Source organism: Pseudorasbora parva, chromosome 16, assembly GCF_024679245.1.
Source record: "Pseudorasbora parva isolate DD20220531a chromosome 16, ASM2467924v1, whole genome shotgun sequence".
NCBI classification, from domain to species: Eukaryota; Metazoa; Chordata; class Actinopteri; order Cypriniformes; family Gobionidae; genus Pseudorasbora; species Pseudorasbora parva.
The window spans coordinates 6,578,224-6,596,598 of NC_090187.1; the positions used below are offsets into that span (position 1 = coordinate 6,578,224).

At 37.4% G+C, this 18,375-nt stretch overlaps 1 protein-coding gene across 2 annotated transcripts; it reads left to right on the forward strand.

The window, feature by feature from the left end:
• The first annotated feature begins 5,291 nt into the window (after positions 1-5,291).
• On the forward strand, positions 5,292-17,506 carry si:ch211-71n6.4 (para-nitrobenzyl esterase). 2 transcript variants are annotated; one of them, XM_067419387.1, is made up of 9 exons: positions 5,292-5,393; positions 6,358-7,061; positions 8,070-8,177; positions 11,988-12,184; positions 12,444-12,643; positions 13,689-13,747; positions 13,842-14,009; positions 14,274-14,495; positions 15,772-17,506. In XM_067419387.1, the coding sequence occupies exons 2-9, from the start codon at positions 6,368-6,370 to the stop codon at positions 15,912-15,914; spliced, it is 1,791 nt and encodes a 596-aa protein (XP_067275488.1). In that variant the 5' UTR covers positions 5,292-5,393; positions 6,358-6,367; the 3' UTR covers positions 15,915-17,506. The 2 variants fall into 2 exon arrangements, with proteins under 2 accessions (XP_067275488.1, XP_067275490.1); XM_067419389.1 differs by lacking the exon at positions 5,292-5,393 and adding an exon at positions 5,427-5,579.
• Positions 17,507-18,375: the final 869 nt, after the last annotated feature.

Genomic DNA, 18,375 nt, shown 5'->3' on the forward strand with positions numbered 1-18,375 from the left:
TCAAATTACCTTCCATGTTGGGAAGGGATCGATATCTAAATCAATTTAAAAACAATTAAACCTTTATAGAGTTCATTAATCACGCCTAGAATTGATTTCCTGATAAAATGCATTTGCTTTTGTTGTGTTCCCTATAAATTTTTTTATTGACATAAATTAATACATGTAAAGTAACACAGGCTTGTCAGGTGTATAAGGTGCCCTGTGAAAGTGACTTTTTTCACATTTTGCTATGTTGCAGACTCCATACACTCCATACACCATAAAGAAAAAACGGAGGAAAAAAAACGGAATAATTTCATTGCAAGTATTCGTAAAATTTTCTGGGACACAAGAAATAGCATTCCAGTCTTGTTTGTAGATGTTACTACACTTCAGGTGAAGATAATCTGTGCAAATTCAATTGAATAGGTATGATTTGGAAAGACTCACACCCCTCAGCCAAAAGAACTGCCTGTGGAGTTTAAAGACGGGAATATGTGGAGAATCTTGATATTCTCAAGAAGACTACAAAAACCTAAACCACACCATAACTCTTTAGTAAGTAAGTTCATGCAGTTAATTAATATTACTCAGTACTTATTTAAGTAAGTAACTAAAACTACAACATCACCTTAAAATTTAATTAGAAGAAAAATGATTTTGCATTGAAGATTTGCAAAAACATGTAGCCTCAATAATCCTTAAAGGGGCATTTAAAGGTAAATGTAGGATTTTTGCAGTATCCAAAAACCACTAGGCCAGTGTTATATATTTTGTTCATTTGAGTTCTTACAATACCCCAAATGATTCCAACTAATTGTAAATTGTGGGAAAATTGCTATTTTAACCAATGAGTATGAGGGAGTCGACTGCGTCATATCTGCGTCACCCTCGGTTTCCGGTTTTATTTGGCAGACTCGCTTTACTCTTAGAAGTGTGAACAAGTGTCACAGCAGCCGGTTTCGAACCATTATGAATCAGCATATTGAGTCACGATTCGGATCGCGTGTCAAACTGCTGAAATCACATGACCTTGGCGATCCAAATCATGAATCGATACGCTGATTCATAATGGTTCAAAGCTTTTTGAAATCGGCCCATCACTATATAAGTCGATAAAACACTAGCAGATACAGTTATTGCCTTGCTTGGTGTATTTTGTTTAATTGTTCCTTTGATTATTGCTTAATGTATTTATATATTTTATATTGTAGATGTTCTCCTGTTTTAAATGTAAAGCACCTTGGTCCTCTTTTTGGTTGTTGGAAGGTGCTATACAAATAAAGATTGATTGATTGATTGATTGATTGAGCCATCGGATTTCAACAAAAATAATCTTCATTTAAGTTCCGAAGATGAACGGAGGTCTTATGGATGTCGAATGACATTAGGGTAAGTAATTAATGACAGAATTTAGATTTTTGGATAAACTAACCTTTTAAATGTATCTGATATAATAAAAAGAGCTTTGTAACCTCCTACTCATGAGCGGAAAAGCAGAAATGGCGCCAGCGACTATGTCCCATCATAATGAAAGTCCTGCTACTCACAACGTTGTTGTGTTGCACAACAATCGCACCATCGGCCTTGCTCAGTTCCCTCAATATTCGGCCCTGCTCTGCTTCACACTACAGTAGCGTTAATATTCGCATCTATGAACATGATTTCTGCCCGAGTCCTTTACTGATTCTTTTCCACCGGCTGTGAGGTGAAGACACAAGATTCTGCCCTCAAACTTGGCATCAAACTACACCTTTGTTTTGAATAGGCGCCCTCTAGCAGACGAAAAAAATGACATAGTGCAGCTTTAGAGCAGAAGTTTGGAACAACCAGGACTCTTTCTGACCTCCTGGCCAAACTGAGCAATTAATGGAGAAGGGCTTTGTTTAGAGTAGTGACTAAAACGTTGATGGTCACTCTAGTTAAGCTCTATGATATATGGAGATGGGACAAATTTACAGAAGGACAAGCATCACTGCAACACTCCACTGGTCTGGGCTTTATTTATGGCCTGACTCAAGCCTCTCCGCAGTGAAGACACATGAAAACCAGCTAAAGAACATGAAAAAGCACTTAAAAGAGCTCTTTCAGACTGTGAGAAACAAGATTATCTGGTCTGATGAACCTCCAAGCGTCATGTATGGAGGAAACCACTGATGCTGTGGGGGTGTTTTTCAGCCACAGGCACCAGTGTTAGGGAAAGTTATTTGTTAAACCCTTAAAAGTTAACTAATTGCGCTACTTAGTTACTTTTCAAGAAAAATAATGTGTTGCGTTATTTTTCTCAAGTGGGCTGGGCTTGTTTATATATATATATATATATATATATATATATATATATGGGCCATTCTACAGAATTGGTGCAAAGTCAGAGGTAGAAACATCTTGAAATTTTTAATTTTTTCCCCACAAATTTTGCATGTATGCAAATTGTATAATACCCAAGGTACACATTTATAGTAATTGTGCAGTTAATTCTCATACTGTTTTTTTCAGAAAATGCTGAAATATTTTCATTCTCCCCAAATTTGTCACTACCGAAACACAATAATATATAATTTATTAAGAAGGCTTATAATGACCTATGACGATTTTTTTACATCTACCTACTGAAAGTATTTTTTTTTCTATTTTTAAAAAATATTTTTACAGGTTAAATCTATAATAATTACAATTTTAATAATATTTAAAGTGTAATTTATGAGATTTGTTATATTTTGAATCCAATCTTTTTATGTAGAAGGCATAAAGTTTATCATACTGATTCTAAACATAAGGATTCATTAGTTCGAATATGCATTAAACCAAACACTGTCATAACATATTTGTTGATAATTCAATATACGCTATTTTTGACAAAACATCCCACGTTTCGGTTGTGACTGCTCATTTTCGGTATAGTGACAGTACTGTTTTGGTAGTGACCACAATACTTAAATTGTCATAGCTTATTCAGACTGTCAACATTTTATGTTAATACAAATAACTAACAATGTTGCACATATGCAGTCAGCACATATAGCAGACACATCTGACAGCAAATATCTGATAAGATCACCTAGAGCTATTCTATACTTTGGGTCTTGAGGTGCAAGTGAGACGAGGTATGCACAGATTGTTCTACCTAAAAACATCTTACAATGTAGATTGTTTCAGAATCACTGTTTTATTTTTACAAAATGTCCATTACAATAGACATCAGAATGATATAAGTGTACAAAATGGTCTCACTTAAAAATGACATAAAATGGATTCCATCTATAGCCTAAAACTACAGTAAATTAAGGAACAAATATAACCTCCATTCCAATATTTCATGTTAATTTTGAAGTGAGTGAGTGAGTGAGTGTGTGAGTGAGTGTGTGAGTAAGTGAGTGTGTGAGTGAGTGAGTGTGTGAGTGTGTGAGTGAGTGTGTGTGTGAGTGTGTGAGTGAGTGAGTGAGTGAGTGAGTGAGTGACTGACTGAGAAATGCAATTCTCCCTGTCAAGTTAATTATATAAATGAACATTACTGACAACAACCTAACAACCCTTCGCTAGTATCATGGACTGCACCTTTAAGTAATTGTAATGTGATGAGGTTACAGAATTTAAACTTGCATACTAAACCACTACTAAAACGTACTACAATACTAATGATTTGCATAACTGTACTAAATTGTAGTTTAATCCTCAAAATAAAGGATTATTTGTTCCCTTTTGTCACTACCAAAACAATGATGTCACAACCGAAACTTCAAGATTTGTTTTGGTTGTGACTGTTTTGGTAGTGACAATTTTAGATAATTTTGAGCCTAGTTCGAAGATGCTAATCAGCACACGGTTAGCAATTACTGGTCAGAACAGTTGTACACATATAAAAACGAAATTTTATGGAATAACATCCAAAAAACTGTTCTTAATCGCAGAAAAAATGTGTTTGGTAGTGACATTCCTTAAAGTTACACACAGATTTTCAGACTTTAAAACACAATTACATCAAAATGATGGGACAAATCTTTTCACCAAGTAGCATATGAGAGAGAGGGACACAGGAATATTTCCTGATCCAAAATTTAGGGGTGTGGTTAAAATCAGTCTCAGCCAGTGGACTAAAACATTCACTGTTTCGGTAGTGACATGAAAATGCGGGATACATTTTTTTTACATAAAGTTTCATGATTTAAAAATAAAATATAAAATGTTTATTTTTTTATACTTCATTTTTTAAAAACAATCAACAATATATGTTTAAAAACAAGAAAGGAAAAAATTACAAAAAATGTTTCAATATAATTTTCACAAGTTGAAATTTAGATGTTAGGGTTTGGGACAGCCACCTCCTAATTGAAAGTACCCTATAAATGTTGATTTTATATATATAAAGCTTAGTGATATTTTAAATGTTATAGTGGGTTTAAATAGATAATTGAAGGATCTTAGTAAACATCTAAGATTTGAATAATTAAATGCTTTTAAAATGTGTTTTTTGGATATATATATATATATATATATATATATAGAGAGAGAGAGAGAGAGAGAGAGAGAGAGAGAGAGAGAGAGAGAGAGAGAGAGAGAGAGAGAGAGAGAGAGAGAGAGAGAGAGAGAGAGAGAGACGGAGAGAGGTTTGACGAGTTCCCACCAAAAAAACCTAAAAACACAGGGCCTAAAACTAACTTTGCCCCACATAACGGACTATGTTTAGAGATAAACAAATGCAGATTCACATGCACACTAACCTTTTAGCTGTGCTGCCATTCTGGATAATAGAAGAATAGGACACAGGAAAAAATAAAAAAAAATCTAAAACAAAAGTAAAATCTAAAGTTATTTTTGCTTGGTTTAACTGAATCATCAAAGGTTAGCAGCAAGACACTGGTCAATAAAGTGAGATTAAATGCACAAATTATTTTATTTTATTTAGCATTTAACTATTGGAGGTTTGTATAGTATTCTGATATTGCATTTGACTGATTTTAATTTTGAGGTACCGAATCATTATTGTGCAAGTGAGATTAATAAATACTCACTCACATATCACTCACTCACTCATCTATCTATCTATCTGTCTGTCTGTCTGTCTGTCTGTCTGTCTGTCTGTCTGTCTGTGTTTGTTTAGGCTACATGTTTTAATAAACTAACATGAACAAACCACGAACAGCTGTATTTTTATTAGCTAATATTATCAAACATGAACACATACAGTAACAAATGTACTGCTCGTGGTTAGTTCATGTTAGTTAATACATTAACTAATGTTAACTAAATGACATTAGTCTAAAGTGTTATTGACTACTGTACTGCTGGATGTTTGGTAAAGCAGCCTTGCTCTAGTTATGGGCGGAGCAGGAGTCAGAAGACAGGAGACGAGACGAACAACCAGTTTTGTCTGATAGCCTTCAGTACATGTGTGCACGAGCTCTAATGTCATAGTAAGTATAATACATGCGTCATTTTGTGACCTTTTTTTTTTTAGCTTTTTGCATTGAACTCAGGCAAGAGCCTAGTACTTAATTAAAATCTATTATGGTTTAGTAAATCGAAATGAAAATGTCTCCCGACTTCTTGCGTCGTAGTTGTAACATTGTGTCGACGTTCGCGGAGCAAAACGTTTTGAGGTACATTTGTTATTTTTGTTATATTTTTATATTTAAAGTACACTTATATGTTTGCTGTGCAGTGCTAAAAAGAAGTTCCTCGTCTAATCTGTGGTCGAAACCAGTTTTTCCACACAGTTAACTAGTTTTTCTTTAGCGTCATATAGTGGTATACGTTTATTTGTGAGTTAATATTTTAACTTTTACATCATAGTTATTAATAAGTCAGCATAAAAGTGGAAAGTTTGACTTCGTGGTGGGTCATTTGGCGGTTTCCGCTGATTATTCGCCTTATCCTGCGTCTGTCACGACAGCACACACTCATGCTGTGAATAAACTAACACAAACGACAATGTGAAGCATGCATCTAATGCATTGCAATGCTTTATATGGTAATCACAGGCATACCACATTATGATACATTACATATCCATTCACAATCGTTAATGTACGTCTACATGGACACCATAACCTGACTTATTGTACCATTTGGAGTATAGTGCAATAAAATACACGATCATTATTATATTTTATGTGTGACTGGCTGCGTGTTAGGATACATCAGACCAATTCTCCACAGGTGCAGTCATAGTCATGAATATAAATACGGTTTAATATGATCATACACAATCATTGTACTGTAGCAGATAAAATGTATAATGGATTGCAATGTGTATTATATGGCATTATTTAAAAAAGCTTCATAAATACAAGCTTCACAGAAAATATTTGCATGTTTGTTCCCTCCCATAGGATAAGTACACAGTCTTGATTTACACTTGTATTTTCTCTCACACAGAAGATAGAAAATGAGTGAGGATGTGTATGAGGTCCCTGAGGGGACAGAGTATCGTTATCTAGTTCAGGACGAAGAGGAGGAACAGATACAGTACGTCCGTCGCCACTATGTCAGTCCATTCCTGGTGGTGTCACGCAGATGCATGTTCCTCATCGGCTGTGGCGTGATAAGCCTCCTCGCTCTCGCGGGATACCTGGCTTATGTGGCTGAGACTCCACGTTCAGGTGTGGCAGAGGTGCAAACGGATTGTGGTTGGCTGCGCGGGAGCTGGAGAGGCGGAGCGTACTCTTTCAAGGGAATCCCGTACGCTGTACCGCCAGTGGGTGAACATCGTTGGCAACCTCCGGTGGATCTTGTGGGGGCGGGAAAGTGTTGGCATGGCGTGTATGATGCTACTCGATTCCGCAGCATTTGTGCACAGGTGCAACCCCTCCGAAAAAACGGGCAGGTCATGGGACAGGAGGACTGCCTGCATCTCAGCGTGTGGACTCCGAGTCTACAGCCTGCAAAACCCTTGCCTGTCATGGTGTGGATCCACGGAGGCAACCTCCACATGCTGAGCGGCCAGGAGAGAGGCTACTCGCCCACTGAAGAGCTGGCGGCCCACACACAAATGGTGTACGTCAGTCTGAATTACAGGCTCAATGCTTTTGGCTTCATGGCCTTGAAAGTGCTCAGAGAAGGCTCTCCCACCAATTCCTCAGGTAAGGCCCTGTCACTGTTCAGTTCACTTGCTTTTATTCAATAAAATCCTAACAGTGTCTACATTTCTTTCAAATTTTAAGTAAAAACATTGTCATTTAGAGCACAGAAAATGACAACTGTTCAAATAACAAACATGCCACAATTTCAGCAAATCAAATTTCCAATCATAGTTTCCAAGGATCTTGCGCCTCTCTACCAGTCTTTCACAATGCTGTTGGGCGACTTTATGCCACTTCTGGCACAAAGATTCAAGAATCTCGGCTTTGTTAGATGGCTTGTGACCTTGTGTCCTTCCTCTTGATCACATTCCAGAGGTTTTCAATGGGGTTCAGGTCTGGAGATTGGGCTGGCCAGGACAGGTTCTTGACCTTTGTTGGCCCGGCTGTTCAACACGAAGCAGTGTCCTATGGGGAAACCCAATCTTTCTAATTGGGGAACATTGTCAGAGCAGAAGAAAGCAATTTTTCTTCCAGGCTTACCTTGTACTGTACGTGGCTTGAGTCATGCGTCCTTCACAAAGTTGGATCTGCCTGATTCCAGCTATACTGAAGAACCCCCAGATCATCACCAACCCTCCACAAAATGTCACAGTGTGTACTACAAGACACTCTGGTTTGTGGGTCTCTCCAGGTCTCTTGTCTAATCATTAGAGGACCAAGTGTTGACACAGCTGAAAACTGGACTCATCAGAGAAGATCAGAATCAAGCAGATCCATCTGACTCAGGCCACGTACAAGGTTATCCTGGGTAATGATGTTTTTCACCACAAATTCAGCTTTTAAACATGATTATTTAACTGCAAGTTGAAATAATTTAGGCTGATGGCATCAACCCAATCATTTACCATCGATTAACAACCCCAGATCTCACAGTGGGTCTGTCTTTAAAGATTTATAAAGGATTGTTAAAAATCTATTTCCTTATGGACTCTGTTAGCTCTCTGCTTGTCACTACAGCATTTTGAAATTTATCACATTTCATCTAGCAGTTTTTTTTTTCTGTCAAAGGGAATTATGGCTTCATGGACCAGATCCAAGCACTTCAGTGGATCCAGCAGAATATCCATAACTTCGGTGGTGATGCAGGGAGAGTTACCATATTTGGTCAAAGCTCAGGTACAACAAACAATGTTATTTGGACACTTAAAATATGCCATTGCATAATCCCCTGTACCCTTTACTTTTTGAGAATGTGGTATTTTAAGGACAACATGTTTCTGAAATTAAATAAGTTTGTGACATTTCTGTAACACTTTAGAATACATTCCATCTATAATGATTAACTACACAGGAACAAATTAGTAATGCATTATTAACACTCTAGTAACTACTATTAAAGAGGGACATATTATGCCCCTTTTCACAAGATGAAATATAAACCGTTGGTGTCACCAGAATGTGTCTGTGAAGTTTCAGCTCAAAATACCCCTCAGATCATTTATTATAGCATGTCAAATTTGCTCCTATTTGTGTGTGTCCCTTTAAATGCAAATGAGCTGCAGCTCACCGCCTCCCTTCCAGCAGCTCTTTTACACGAGCTTCGGATACAGTGTCAACAACAAAAAGAATCTCACTCAACAAAAATGTCAGAAATAACCAGTTGGGGAGTGCAGACTTACATGTTTGAACTTGAGTCGGACACAGATGAGAGACTCAGGAAGAGGTTGCAACAGAATGCACATGAACGTTTCTGAATAGTTAGTGGAATACCTTTATGTAACGTTAGTTGTTGTGGAATCACGTTGATTCAACTCATCGACTAGCATGTCCCGTCATGTTAATCTATCAACTGTTGTATAGGTGCTCGTGTGGGAACTTAACACGTTCATAACCTGACTATATAATGCATAATAAATGTGCTTTTATGAATTACACAGATGGTGAGCGTTTTCGGGATAAAACTAACGACATAGCTCTAGTCTCTGAATCAGAGACTATGGTAAATTTAGCCATATTAGCCATACACTATCCTAGAAAGCTCAATCAGAGAGGAAATGTGCAAACATGGGTTTCCAGCTCTTCTAAATGAGAGTAGTTATCGCTGAATGCAGCATAAGCTGGTTCTTTTGGTTCAGGATGAACTGTAAAAGGTGTCTTTTTTGTTGTTGTGCTGCACAGTGACTGATGTCTGTATAATTGTGCATAACATGAAACGCACTGATGACGTGTGATGTCTGCTCGAGCAAGTACGTGGAGATATATAAATATATACGCTTATAGGCCGGTAGAACATCATGACCGAATGTAATGATTGCACAAACATTTTATGGTCCAATGTCTTATACATATAAATACATTTAGCCCCTTCACTTCGTGACTGCTATCAGGATGTGAAGAGACTTTCAACCAGCATAACAAAAAAAAGATTCTGGATCAAATTGATTACCGTGCCTTTAAGATTCTTTTTGGCCACTTTGTTCTTTGAGTATTAATGATATGAGCAAATTTTACTCTCTATGTGCTTACATTTTTTTTAACAAATAGGCTTATATGAACTCTTTCCTAAATTTCATTTGTAATGAATAATGTAATTTCATACTTTAAACGTAATATCAAACAACACACTAAAGATACAATTAAAATAATTTTCGCATGCTGTAGTATGTTAACAAACACATTAATGTTTATTGTTTATTTAAAATATATAATTTAATTTAACATATTTTTAAAAGTGTACCTAAAGGATTAGTTCCCTTAAAAAAAATATTGAACATTTTATGATAATTTACTCACCCCCATGCTCGGGCTAAACGATATATCTATTTCGTATCTATATGAACTTTCAAGATATTACTATTGCATAAAAAGCAAAGATGTAGACGATATAGATTTCCCCTCTCCGCGCTCGCCCTGCATACAACTCTGGTATGGCAGTCACAACCGGTCACAACAAACATCAGTTTTACGAGTGCCCTTGAATACACTGCTAAAGCCAGCACACACACACTACCAGGGACGTGGAAAGTATATTTCCATGGTGAAGCGTCATTGCTTGTCACGTGACACACCGCTGCAGCAACAGCGCTGAATCAATGATGATCTGCTTTTATGTCATTTTGCCTTTTTTATTCAGAATTTTCACCGATGTGTTAGCTATGGCATGAAATATCTGATATTCCGATTGTCAAATACGTGCAAGTGGAAGTAAATTGTTGTTTAAACACCTTTATAACGATCGCGTTAGTTGAGCTGTATGCGCGATGGGCGCCGCCGTGTTTAGTTTGTGTCGCAGACGCAGTTTAGAGAATCAGATCTGTTGGATTTACAACCTCTATGTTTACAACACGTGAATTCATCCACTTTTCCCGAAATACTTAAAAGTAAGTGGCTGGTGAACTGGGAATAGAATAAAGTAAGCATTGAAGTTACTTACACAATGTGTATCTGATTTGAATAAAACATGTCTAATTATAATGGAAATGCTTATTATTACCTCTTCCATAGACATCAGTGTGTATTTTACAAACTCTAAATGTGTTTTTAGTAATTATGTGAATTTATATGTTTGAAATCTAAAATAAACAGTATGTGGTTGAAAACACTGAAAAGTTGTGATATATGACAGCTCTGCCTCTGAGCGAGCCTGTCTCTGGCTAAATTCAACATTTGAATTTAGCAGTTGATCGTGATGCACTTGATCATACGCTCCATGGACCAGCCTAGACTGATTACACCTGTGATCATACGTGCGAAAGGCTTAAAAAAAAAAACATTTTCTGACACAATTTTTTAAATGTAGGCTCAAATCTTTTTATTTTCTGAGAAATGCTTGGTTTTCACCAAACACATTGTCATCATATTGTATCAATATCGAGATATCTGGCATGAAAATTGAGATATGAAATTTTGTCCATATCGTTCAACCCTACCCCACGCCATCTAAGATGTTCATGTCTTTCTTTCTTCAGTCCAAAAGAAATGTACGTTTTTTGAGGAAAACTTTTCAGGATTTTTCTCCACACAATGGACTTCAATTACAATGTTGAAGGTCAAACCAATGCAGTTTCAAAGTGCTTCCAATGGCTTCAGAGGCTCTGCATGATCAACAGACGAGAAATATTGTCTTATCAGGCGAAACCATAATTTTCAATTTTTTTTTAAAAATAAACGTAAAAGTTTCTTTACTCTTTAACCTAAATGCTTATCTTACGCTGCTCTGTGACACACCACAGATTGCGTAATCATGTCGGAAAGGTCACGCTAGACTTAGGCAGAAATCCCGCCCACGTGTTTACAAAGCGCTCGTGTGCGAAGACTTATACTAACATCCTTTAGCAAAAAAAGGTTAAACAACGATGTCAGACGATTTTGAAGTTAGAGATGGAGGTTTTTTTGTAAAGGGTGTTTGTATTAGTCTTCGCATGTTCGCTTGGGGTGGTACTTCCGGCTACATCTAGCAACCTTTCCGATGTGATTGCGCAATTTGTGTTGTGTGTCACAGAGTAGTGCAAGATGAGCAATTTAGGTTAAAAAGTATATAAAAGTTTTTTTTCGGTTTCGATTGATAAGACCCTATTCCTCAGCTAGGACTGTGCAGAGCCTTTGAAGCCCTTCCTTTGAAACTGCATTGATTTGGACTTTCAACATTTTGGTTGCGATTGTGTGGAGAAAAATCCTGTAATTTTATCCTTAAAAAAAGTAATTTATTTTCAACTGAATAAAGACATGAATATTTTGAATGAGATGGGGGTGAGCAATTTATCAGGAAATTTTCATTTTGAAGTGAACTAATCCTTTAAGTTTGTTAAGAAACAGTCATGAACATTTACCTTTTATGTCCTTTTTTTAAATATATTAATACAAGTACAGATTTTTAAAATATTTTAAGTGCATTACTAGTGCACTTCCAATATAACTAATTGCACTTTTTTTCACAAGAGTTAGCTTTATGTATAATAAGTATCTCTCTCCCTGTGTGATCATGAGGTGGAACTTCGGTTTGGACCTTGATGATGTCTCCACTAGCCAAAGGACTTTTTCATTATGCGATTGACATGAGTGGCTCGTATGTGTATAACGCTTCCCTGGAGTCAGCAGAAAAAGTCAACTTAAAATTCCTGGAGAGAACTGGCTGCAAGGACGCCATCTGCCTGAGAGGACTACACATCACTCAAATCCTTCAGGTGAGAAATGTATGGCCAGACTTGTAACCTTCCACAGCAGAGTCATGGCTGACTAACAGCAGCCTCAACCTGTTGGCTTCTTCGTCCGTAAACTCTCTTTAATAAATCATCAGTCCTCGACTGCCTGCCAGAACTCACCGAACGCTCAATGAATTCCCAATGAACATGAGAGGAAGGGGTTTAATTTCTCTAAATGGTAGCAATATATCAGAAATGGATCTGTGGCTGAATTAATGTCAGTAATTTGTATCTGACTCAGGCAATCCCATGGCAGGAGTACCCATCATGGGCAGCCGATGACTTAGTCGATCTTCCAGTTAAAGGTACATTTGTTGGTCCAGTTGCAGTAGTTGACGGCTATGTTCTCAAAGCTCCTCCGTTTGAGACCTGGGAGAATGCTGGAGTCTATAATGATGTCCCATATGTGGTTGGAACAACTGAACAGGAGACTGATTTGAGGTATCCTGCTTTGTTTGATTTTCAGTGACAAGTTGTAAAATGAAAATACTGTCAGGAATGTGTGAACTGAGAACCTCTTTAAATTGCAATTGAGTTTGTGAATAGGAATGAGGTTCACAGAAATATTAAAATATTTTATATTTATAACTATTCATTGCAATTCCCATATTTTTGAATGATAAAAAATATATAAAAATGATATAATAATAATAATATATGAATGCGTACTACCGCCCACTCTGCGTTGACGTCATTTTTGCCGCTCAAAAACCCTCGCGCTCGTGCGGACGCGTCGAGTATAAAGGCTTAAAGTTGCACTGAAGTTGGCAGTTTGATAAATGCAAATTAATTCTTCATTTTAATCTTTGTGTGCTTTAAGTTCAATCTTTGTGTGCTAAAAAGCCACTTCCTGTAGACATAGCAATACACATTGTCCTTTTTTTGCCAAACAAATGTAAAGCATGCCATCATTGTCTTCTCTCTTGCTATATCAAAATCTCACCTAGCTTTTCTCAGAGATGGTCCCAATAATGTGCTTAAAGTCAAGTCAAATTCAGTTTGTGCATGATTACATAATATAACAATTTTGTTAATACTGTAATCCTAAATTGTGGATAATTAAGATATATATCATATGCTGAAGTAAATTTTAGTGTTAACGATTAAAAGAAAAAACAACAACAAGAACCAAACAGAATCGAAAACCGTGACCCTAAAACGATGATACGAAATGAACCATGGATTTTGTGAACAGTGACACCTCTATATATGTACCCAGCTCCCAACCCAACTTTGAGAATAGATTAACGGCATTATTTTTTTTTATCGCCCGAAAAGAGTCTCACGCTAACGCAGCACATTAACTATATATATATACTAGCCCTTTAAGTTCAGCTGAGTACATTTCTCTTCCTGTCATTCCTTTTCAAATTCTGTGGCCAGTTCAATTCAAATTCATTTTAGAAAACCTGTTCATTACATTCAGATTTGGCCCAAGCATGGAAATGATATTGTGAACATGACATCACATATTTTCACACTCTAGTCCTCCATATGAAAACATCTCTACATGGACATGGGGAGACTATCGGTGGATTGTAACAAGTAAGTCGCTCATAAAGAGACATGTAAAAAAGAACATTATGAATAAGAGTCTGTTGTGTTTTTCCTCATCATGTGATGTTTTTCCTTCACACAGACAAACTGACACCTTTCGGAAAGAACCTGAGCGATCAGGCGCTGAGGCTGTATGATAGCTCAGCTCCGTGTCCGACGTCTGATCGGTGTCCAGAGAGGCTCTTCACCACCATGGTCTCTGACATGAAGGTCACCTGCCCCAGGAACGACCTGGCTAAGAGAGCTGCAGGTTCAAATGAATTTTTCATTTCACGATTCACAATTAAAAGGAATTGAGCTTCATCAGCACTCTGAATATTTTATCATTTGTGAGCTCCAATAAATATTTCATGCTAAGTGGCTATGTAATAAGCAGGATAGGCTAGTCATTATTGCAAAATAAACTCATTCAGGATGATATAAAGCCCCTCTGCCTCTGACTGTACATTATCCTGAGCTGTTTTCCATCGTCAGTTAAATCTAATTCTTTTCAATGATGTCACATGTATTCCAGGTGCTTTAAAGAGCCCAGTATACCGTTATCTGGTGACTTACACTCCATCAAAACAGGCAAATGCCTCCAGCTGGCTTTCCTTTCCCAGTCGCTTTGCCTTTAATCTTCTAGACAGCCTGGCCTTCTTCAGGAGTCTTGAAATGGTGCTAGGGACCCTGTCACCAGCCGACGTGAACTTCCAGGAATTGATCACCAAGTATTTCGTACATTTTGCTAAAGAGGGTAAGTTTAAGGATATTTTCCATTCTAATAGCATAACACTTGAAATCTATACTAAATCTTGATTGATCTGCTTGATTCTTTGACTATTTAATGAAATAAAATGTTTTGATACATTACAGAAAATATATTATTACTGGCCATTTTTGATATCAGTGTTAACTTTTGTCATTAAAATAGATGACTGTTTCGATCATATTTTAAATTAGCAAAGTTCAAATTGGTATACTATATACTATATAGGTCTATATAGTTCATTTCTGCAGCATCAAATCATCTTCACACAACATGGAGTGGATCCATTTAACAGACCAACATAAATGCATAAACACAACAGAACAAAGATATATATGAAATCATTTATAATACCTTTTAATAATACATTTGATCCCAAAAAAACGGATTATACTGATCCCAGCAGAAAGGTGAATTTCAGGAACAAAAGTGTATTAAAACTTTAAAACAGGTCAATAATAAAACATTTGCATCATGTACTATATACACACACACATATGAATAAATTAGAAGTAGACATTAAGCTACATATTTAACCTTTCGTTAGCCTACAGTAAAGTAAAAAAGTAGATTTTGGCGCCATAAAACAATCCCCAAACACCTGTAAATATTAAACAAAAAATATTATACTTAATGTAAGGTGTTTTTATCTGAAAAAGTGTGTAACCGCATCAGGATGATTCTTTACCAGATTTAAAACGGCACAAAAGTCAAATGGATTACCTAATCCTGGATAGCAAAACGTGGTATTTCCAAATCCAGGTCATTCTGATCCAGATACCATTTTTGAACAACTGGCCCCAGAAGATTTTTTGTCTGATATCCAAACTAGCCATCAACTACTTCTAACAGCCCAAGATGTTTACAGAGGAAGTGGAAGAGCAAGTTTTTCCTGATAATGTTTGCTTTGATTCTGATTGTTGTTTATTCGTGATAGAGCTGGCTGGTCCAAAACTTAAAACACTTTGATTTATAAATTGCGCAACTGCGTATCCCTGGCTCAATGTCCTTTGTTTATAACGTTCCTCTCTCTGCACCCCTTGCTTTTCTGTTTGATCCCTACACTGTCCTATCCAATAAAGGTCAAAAGTATAGCCAGTAAAACTTTAAAAATAAAGGCAAATATAACTTTAAAACCAATGATTGGAAAAAGTACATTTTCAACCTAATCTGGTTACAATTAGGCAGTCACTCTATTCAGAGAAAAGTTATCGGTATTTGTCAGTGTGAACCTAACATCTCAAACCTCTTCATAACCTCACAGGCAGGATGCCAGAGGAGTGGCCGGAGTTCCCCTCACATATCGCCCTGCTGGACAAGAACATTTCTTTCGTAACAAGCTACTCTAGAGAGAGGTGTGACCTGTGGGAGCAGAACGACTTCTACTCGTACGCCCGGATCAACTGAGCCTCATCATCATTGCCGGTTGTATTGATCCTTCCACTGCATTTTCATCTGTGACACGAACAAAGCTTTACTGTGTGTGATTATACAGTATTGACACAGTTATAAGACTTCCCAGAGCGTAGGATGACCCTGGAGGGCACCTCCAGGAAAATATTTCCATATGAAAGCAAAATCGCAGAGATCTCGTCAATGTCTCAATTCTTTCTCCTACTGAGAATGACATTTATTCAACCACAAATGGAGACTCGGATATTTAGAATCTGGAAATATATCCCAAGAGAGATCTCAGATTGTGCTCAGATTTGCCACTTATACCAAATTCTACAAAGTTTGAGACCACAATGTGAATTTCCACATTTATCATCACATTTTTATTATCGCTATTTTTTCATTCTGTGCGTCAATGTATTTTTATATTTTTGAGACAAACATCTATTGGTATAAAAGGGGATAAAGAGATCTAAATTATTTGTTCACAAAAATCTATCTAGTCTGTCTATTTATCTATCCATCCATCCATCCCTCCATCCATCCATCCATCCATCCCTCCATCCATCCATCCATCCATCCATCCATCTATCTAGTCCTTCTATCTATCATCTTCTGTCGTTCTATCATTCCATCATCTGTGAAAAAAGAACTTCTGAGTTTCATTTTGCTACGAGCTAAGAAGGGAATTGAATTAACTAAGGCTGAATGTGCATTTGAATGAGCGAATCCGAAGGCTGTTTTAAGCCATAAATCCCCATTATTCAGGTTTTGTCTTGTTTGTTTTTTACACAAAACGTCTCCATTCTCAGGTTTTCCGAATACAGCCAGTCTACTGCTTTCTAACCTGTTATTCTTTGATTGTGTGACTAAGCAAATCCAAAGCTTTGACATGGATGAGAAGCCAGGGACACAATGATGGCCTACAAAAGGATAATGCGGCTCTATGATCCCCTCTTTTAATTTAACTGCTATACAAATAAGACTGAAGGAGGACGTTCGGCTACATTGATCTTTTGTTTGTATGTAGATGCCGTAGAACCCTGCTATCGCTGCCGGAACAGAAGGTGATGTTTATGTGTGTTTTTGTACCTGTGATCAAAGGGTCTTTTACCACTCCTGAACAGACTTTGGAATTAAGGCCTGTGGAATCAGGAACATCACACCACCTGGAGCGCTATCAAACTAAATCTGAACCATTTGCCTGGCATGCTGAATGAATGGAGAGGTCATGGGTCGCCCTGCCCCAATACAACAGGATGAAAGGTCTCAGCTGAATGGGAGCACATGACAGCCCTGCATATACAGACTTTTTTTTAAACCCCTATGAAGCTCGTCATATGAAATAACAGCCTTTCTCGCTCGTTGGACAACTAATCTGTGCCAGTCCAACACCATACTCGTCAAAGTAGACCAGAGTATTTTTTTTCTATTTGCAGAAATGGCGTGACACGCAAGAGTGATGTATGCGTACAATTTCCAGCACAAAACGACCCCACCCAATCTAAAATATTAACACTCTTAAAGGGGTTACTTCAGCGATTAGCATATGGCTTTGTATCAGTAGAAACCCTGGAGTATATTCAAATGATTGTGCTTCCCCCCCCCCCCCCCCTCCCCCTAAAATTAAAATAAAAATTCCTCCTATGACACAAATTGAGATATTTGCATCATAGGAGGAATGTTTTGCCAAAGGCTAAAGACTACAGCCAGCAGAGGGAGCCATTTCCGCATGTTTTGAACCCGCGCATGGGGGATGGAGATCACACTCAGAGCTCAGCTCGCAGCTGCAGGCACTCATTTAAACGGAGCTATGGTGAGCAATGTAAGTGTTTTAACTTCTCAAATTATTTTCTATGAAAGTTAAGCTTGCAAAGGCATGAACTGAAACGCGCCAGACTGAACTCGCGTTGTGAATGTATGCCGCGAGTGTAGTTGCGATTACCTCAGCTCTCATCACGAGCTCATCAGCTCATTTATCTGACTCCTGCAGTTAGTGCTCAGTGCTGTGATACTCGCGCGGTGACTCACTCATTATATTGAACAGACACGTTCAATTTTTTAATTGTAGTGTCTTCTCCAACTCAGTCACAGTAATCCAGTAGCGGTGGCTTTGGGAATGGCCTCACAGGGCAGGGAAGCATTCTGGGATTTGTAGTTTTTCATCCCCATGAGACAAAAAAACTTTTCTCAGTCTAGAAGGCACAAAATTCAAAAATAATTTCACATTTCTACTACATTGATGACCCAGTTTAAATACAGATTCATCTTCCCAGCGCTGAAGTACCCCTTTCATAGGCTTACCATAGTGAATCAGAGTAAGACAAAAACACGTTTTGGAAGGATTGATGGAGTACTGACTCATTATTTACATTTTCAACAAGTTACATATACCAAGTAAAGTGTGGCATCATAAGTTTAGTGTCATAAATATGATACAAAAGGCTTTTGTTGTTCATGATATAGGAGAAAA

Excerpts from the sequence above, each read along its gene's own strand:
- si:ch211-71n6.4 (XM_067419387.1), top strand. The coding sequence starts at position 6,368 with ATGAGTGAGGATGTGTATGAGGTCCCTGAGGGGACAGAGTATCGTTAT. Across the intron at positions 12,185-12,443 it reads ACATCACTCAAATCCTTCAG|GCAATCCCATGGCAGGAGTA; the intron begins GTGAGAAATGTA and ends TATCTGACTCAG. Across the intron at positions 12,644-13,688 it reads GAACAGGAGACTGATTTGAG|TCCTCCATATGAAAACATCT; the intron begins GTATCCTGCTTT and ends TTCACACTCTAG.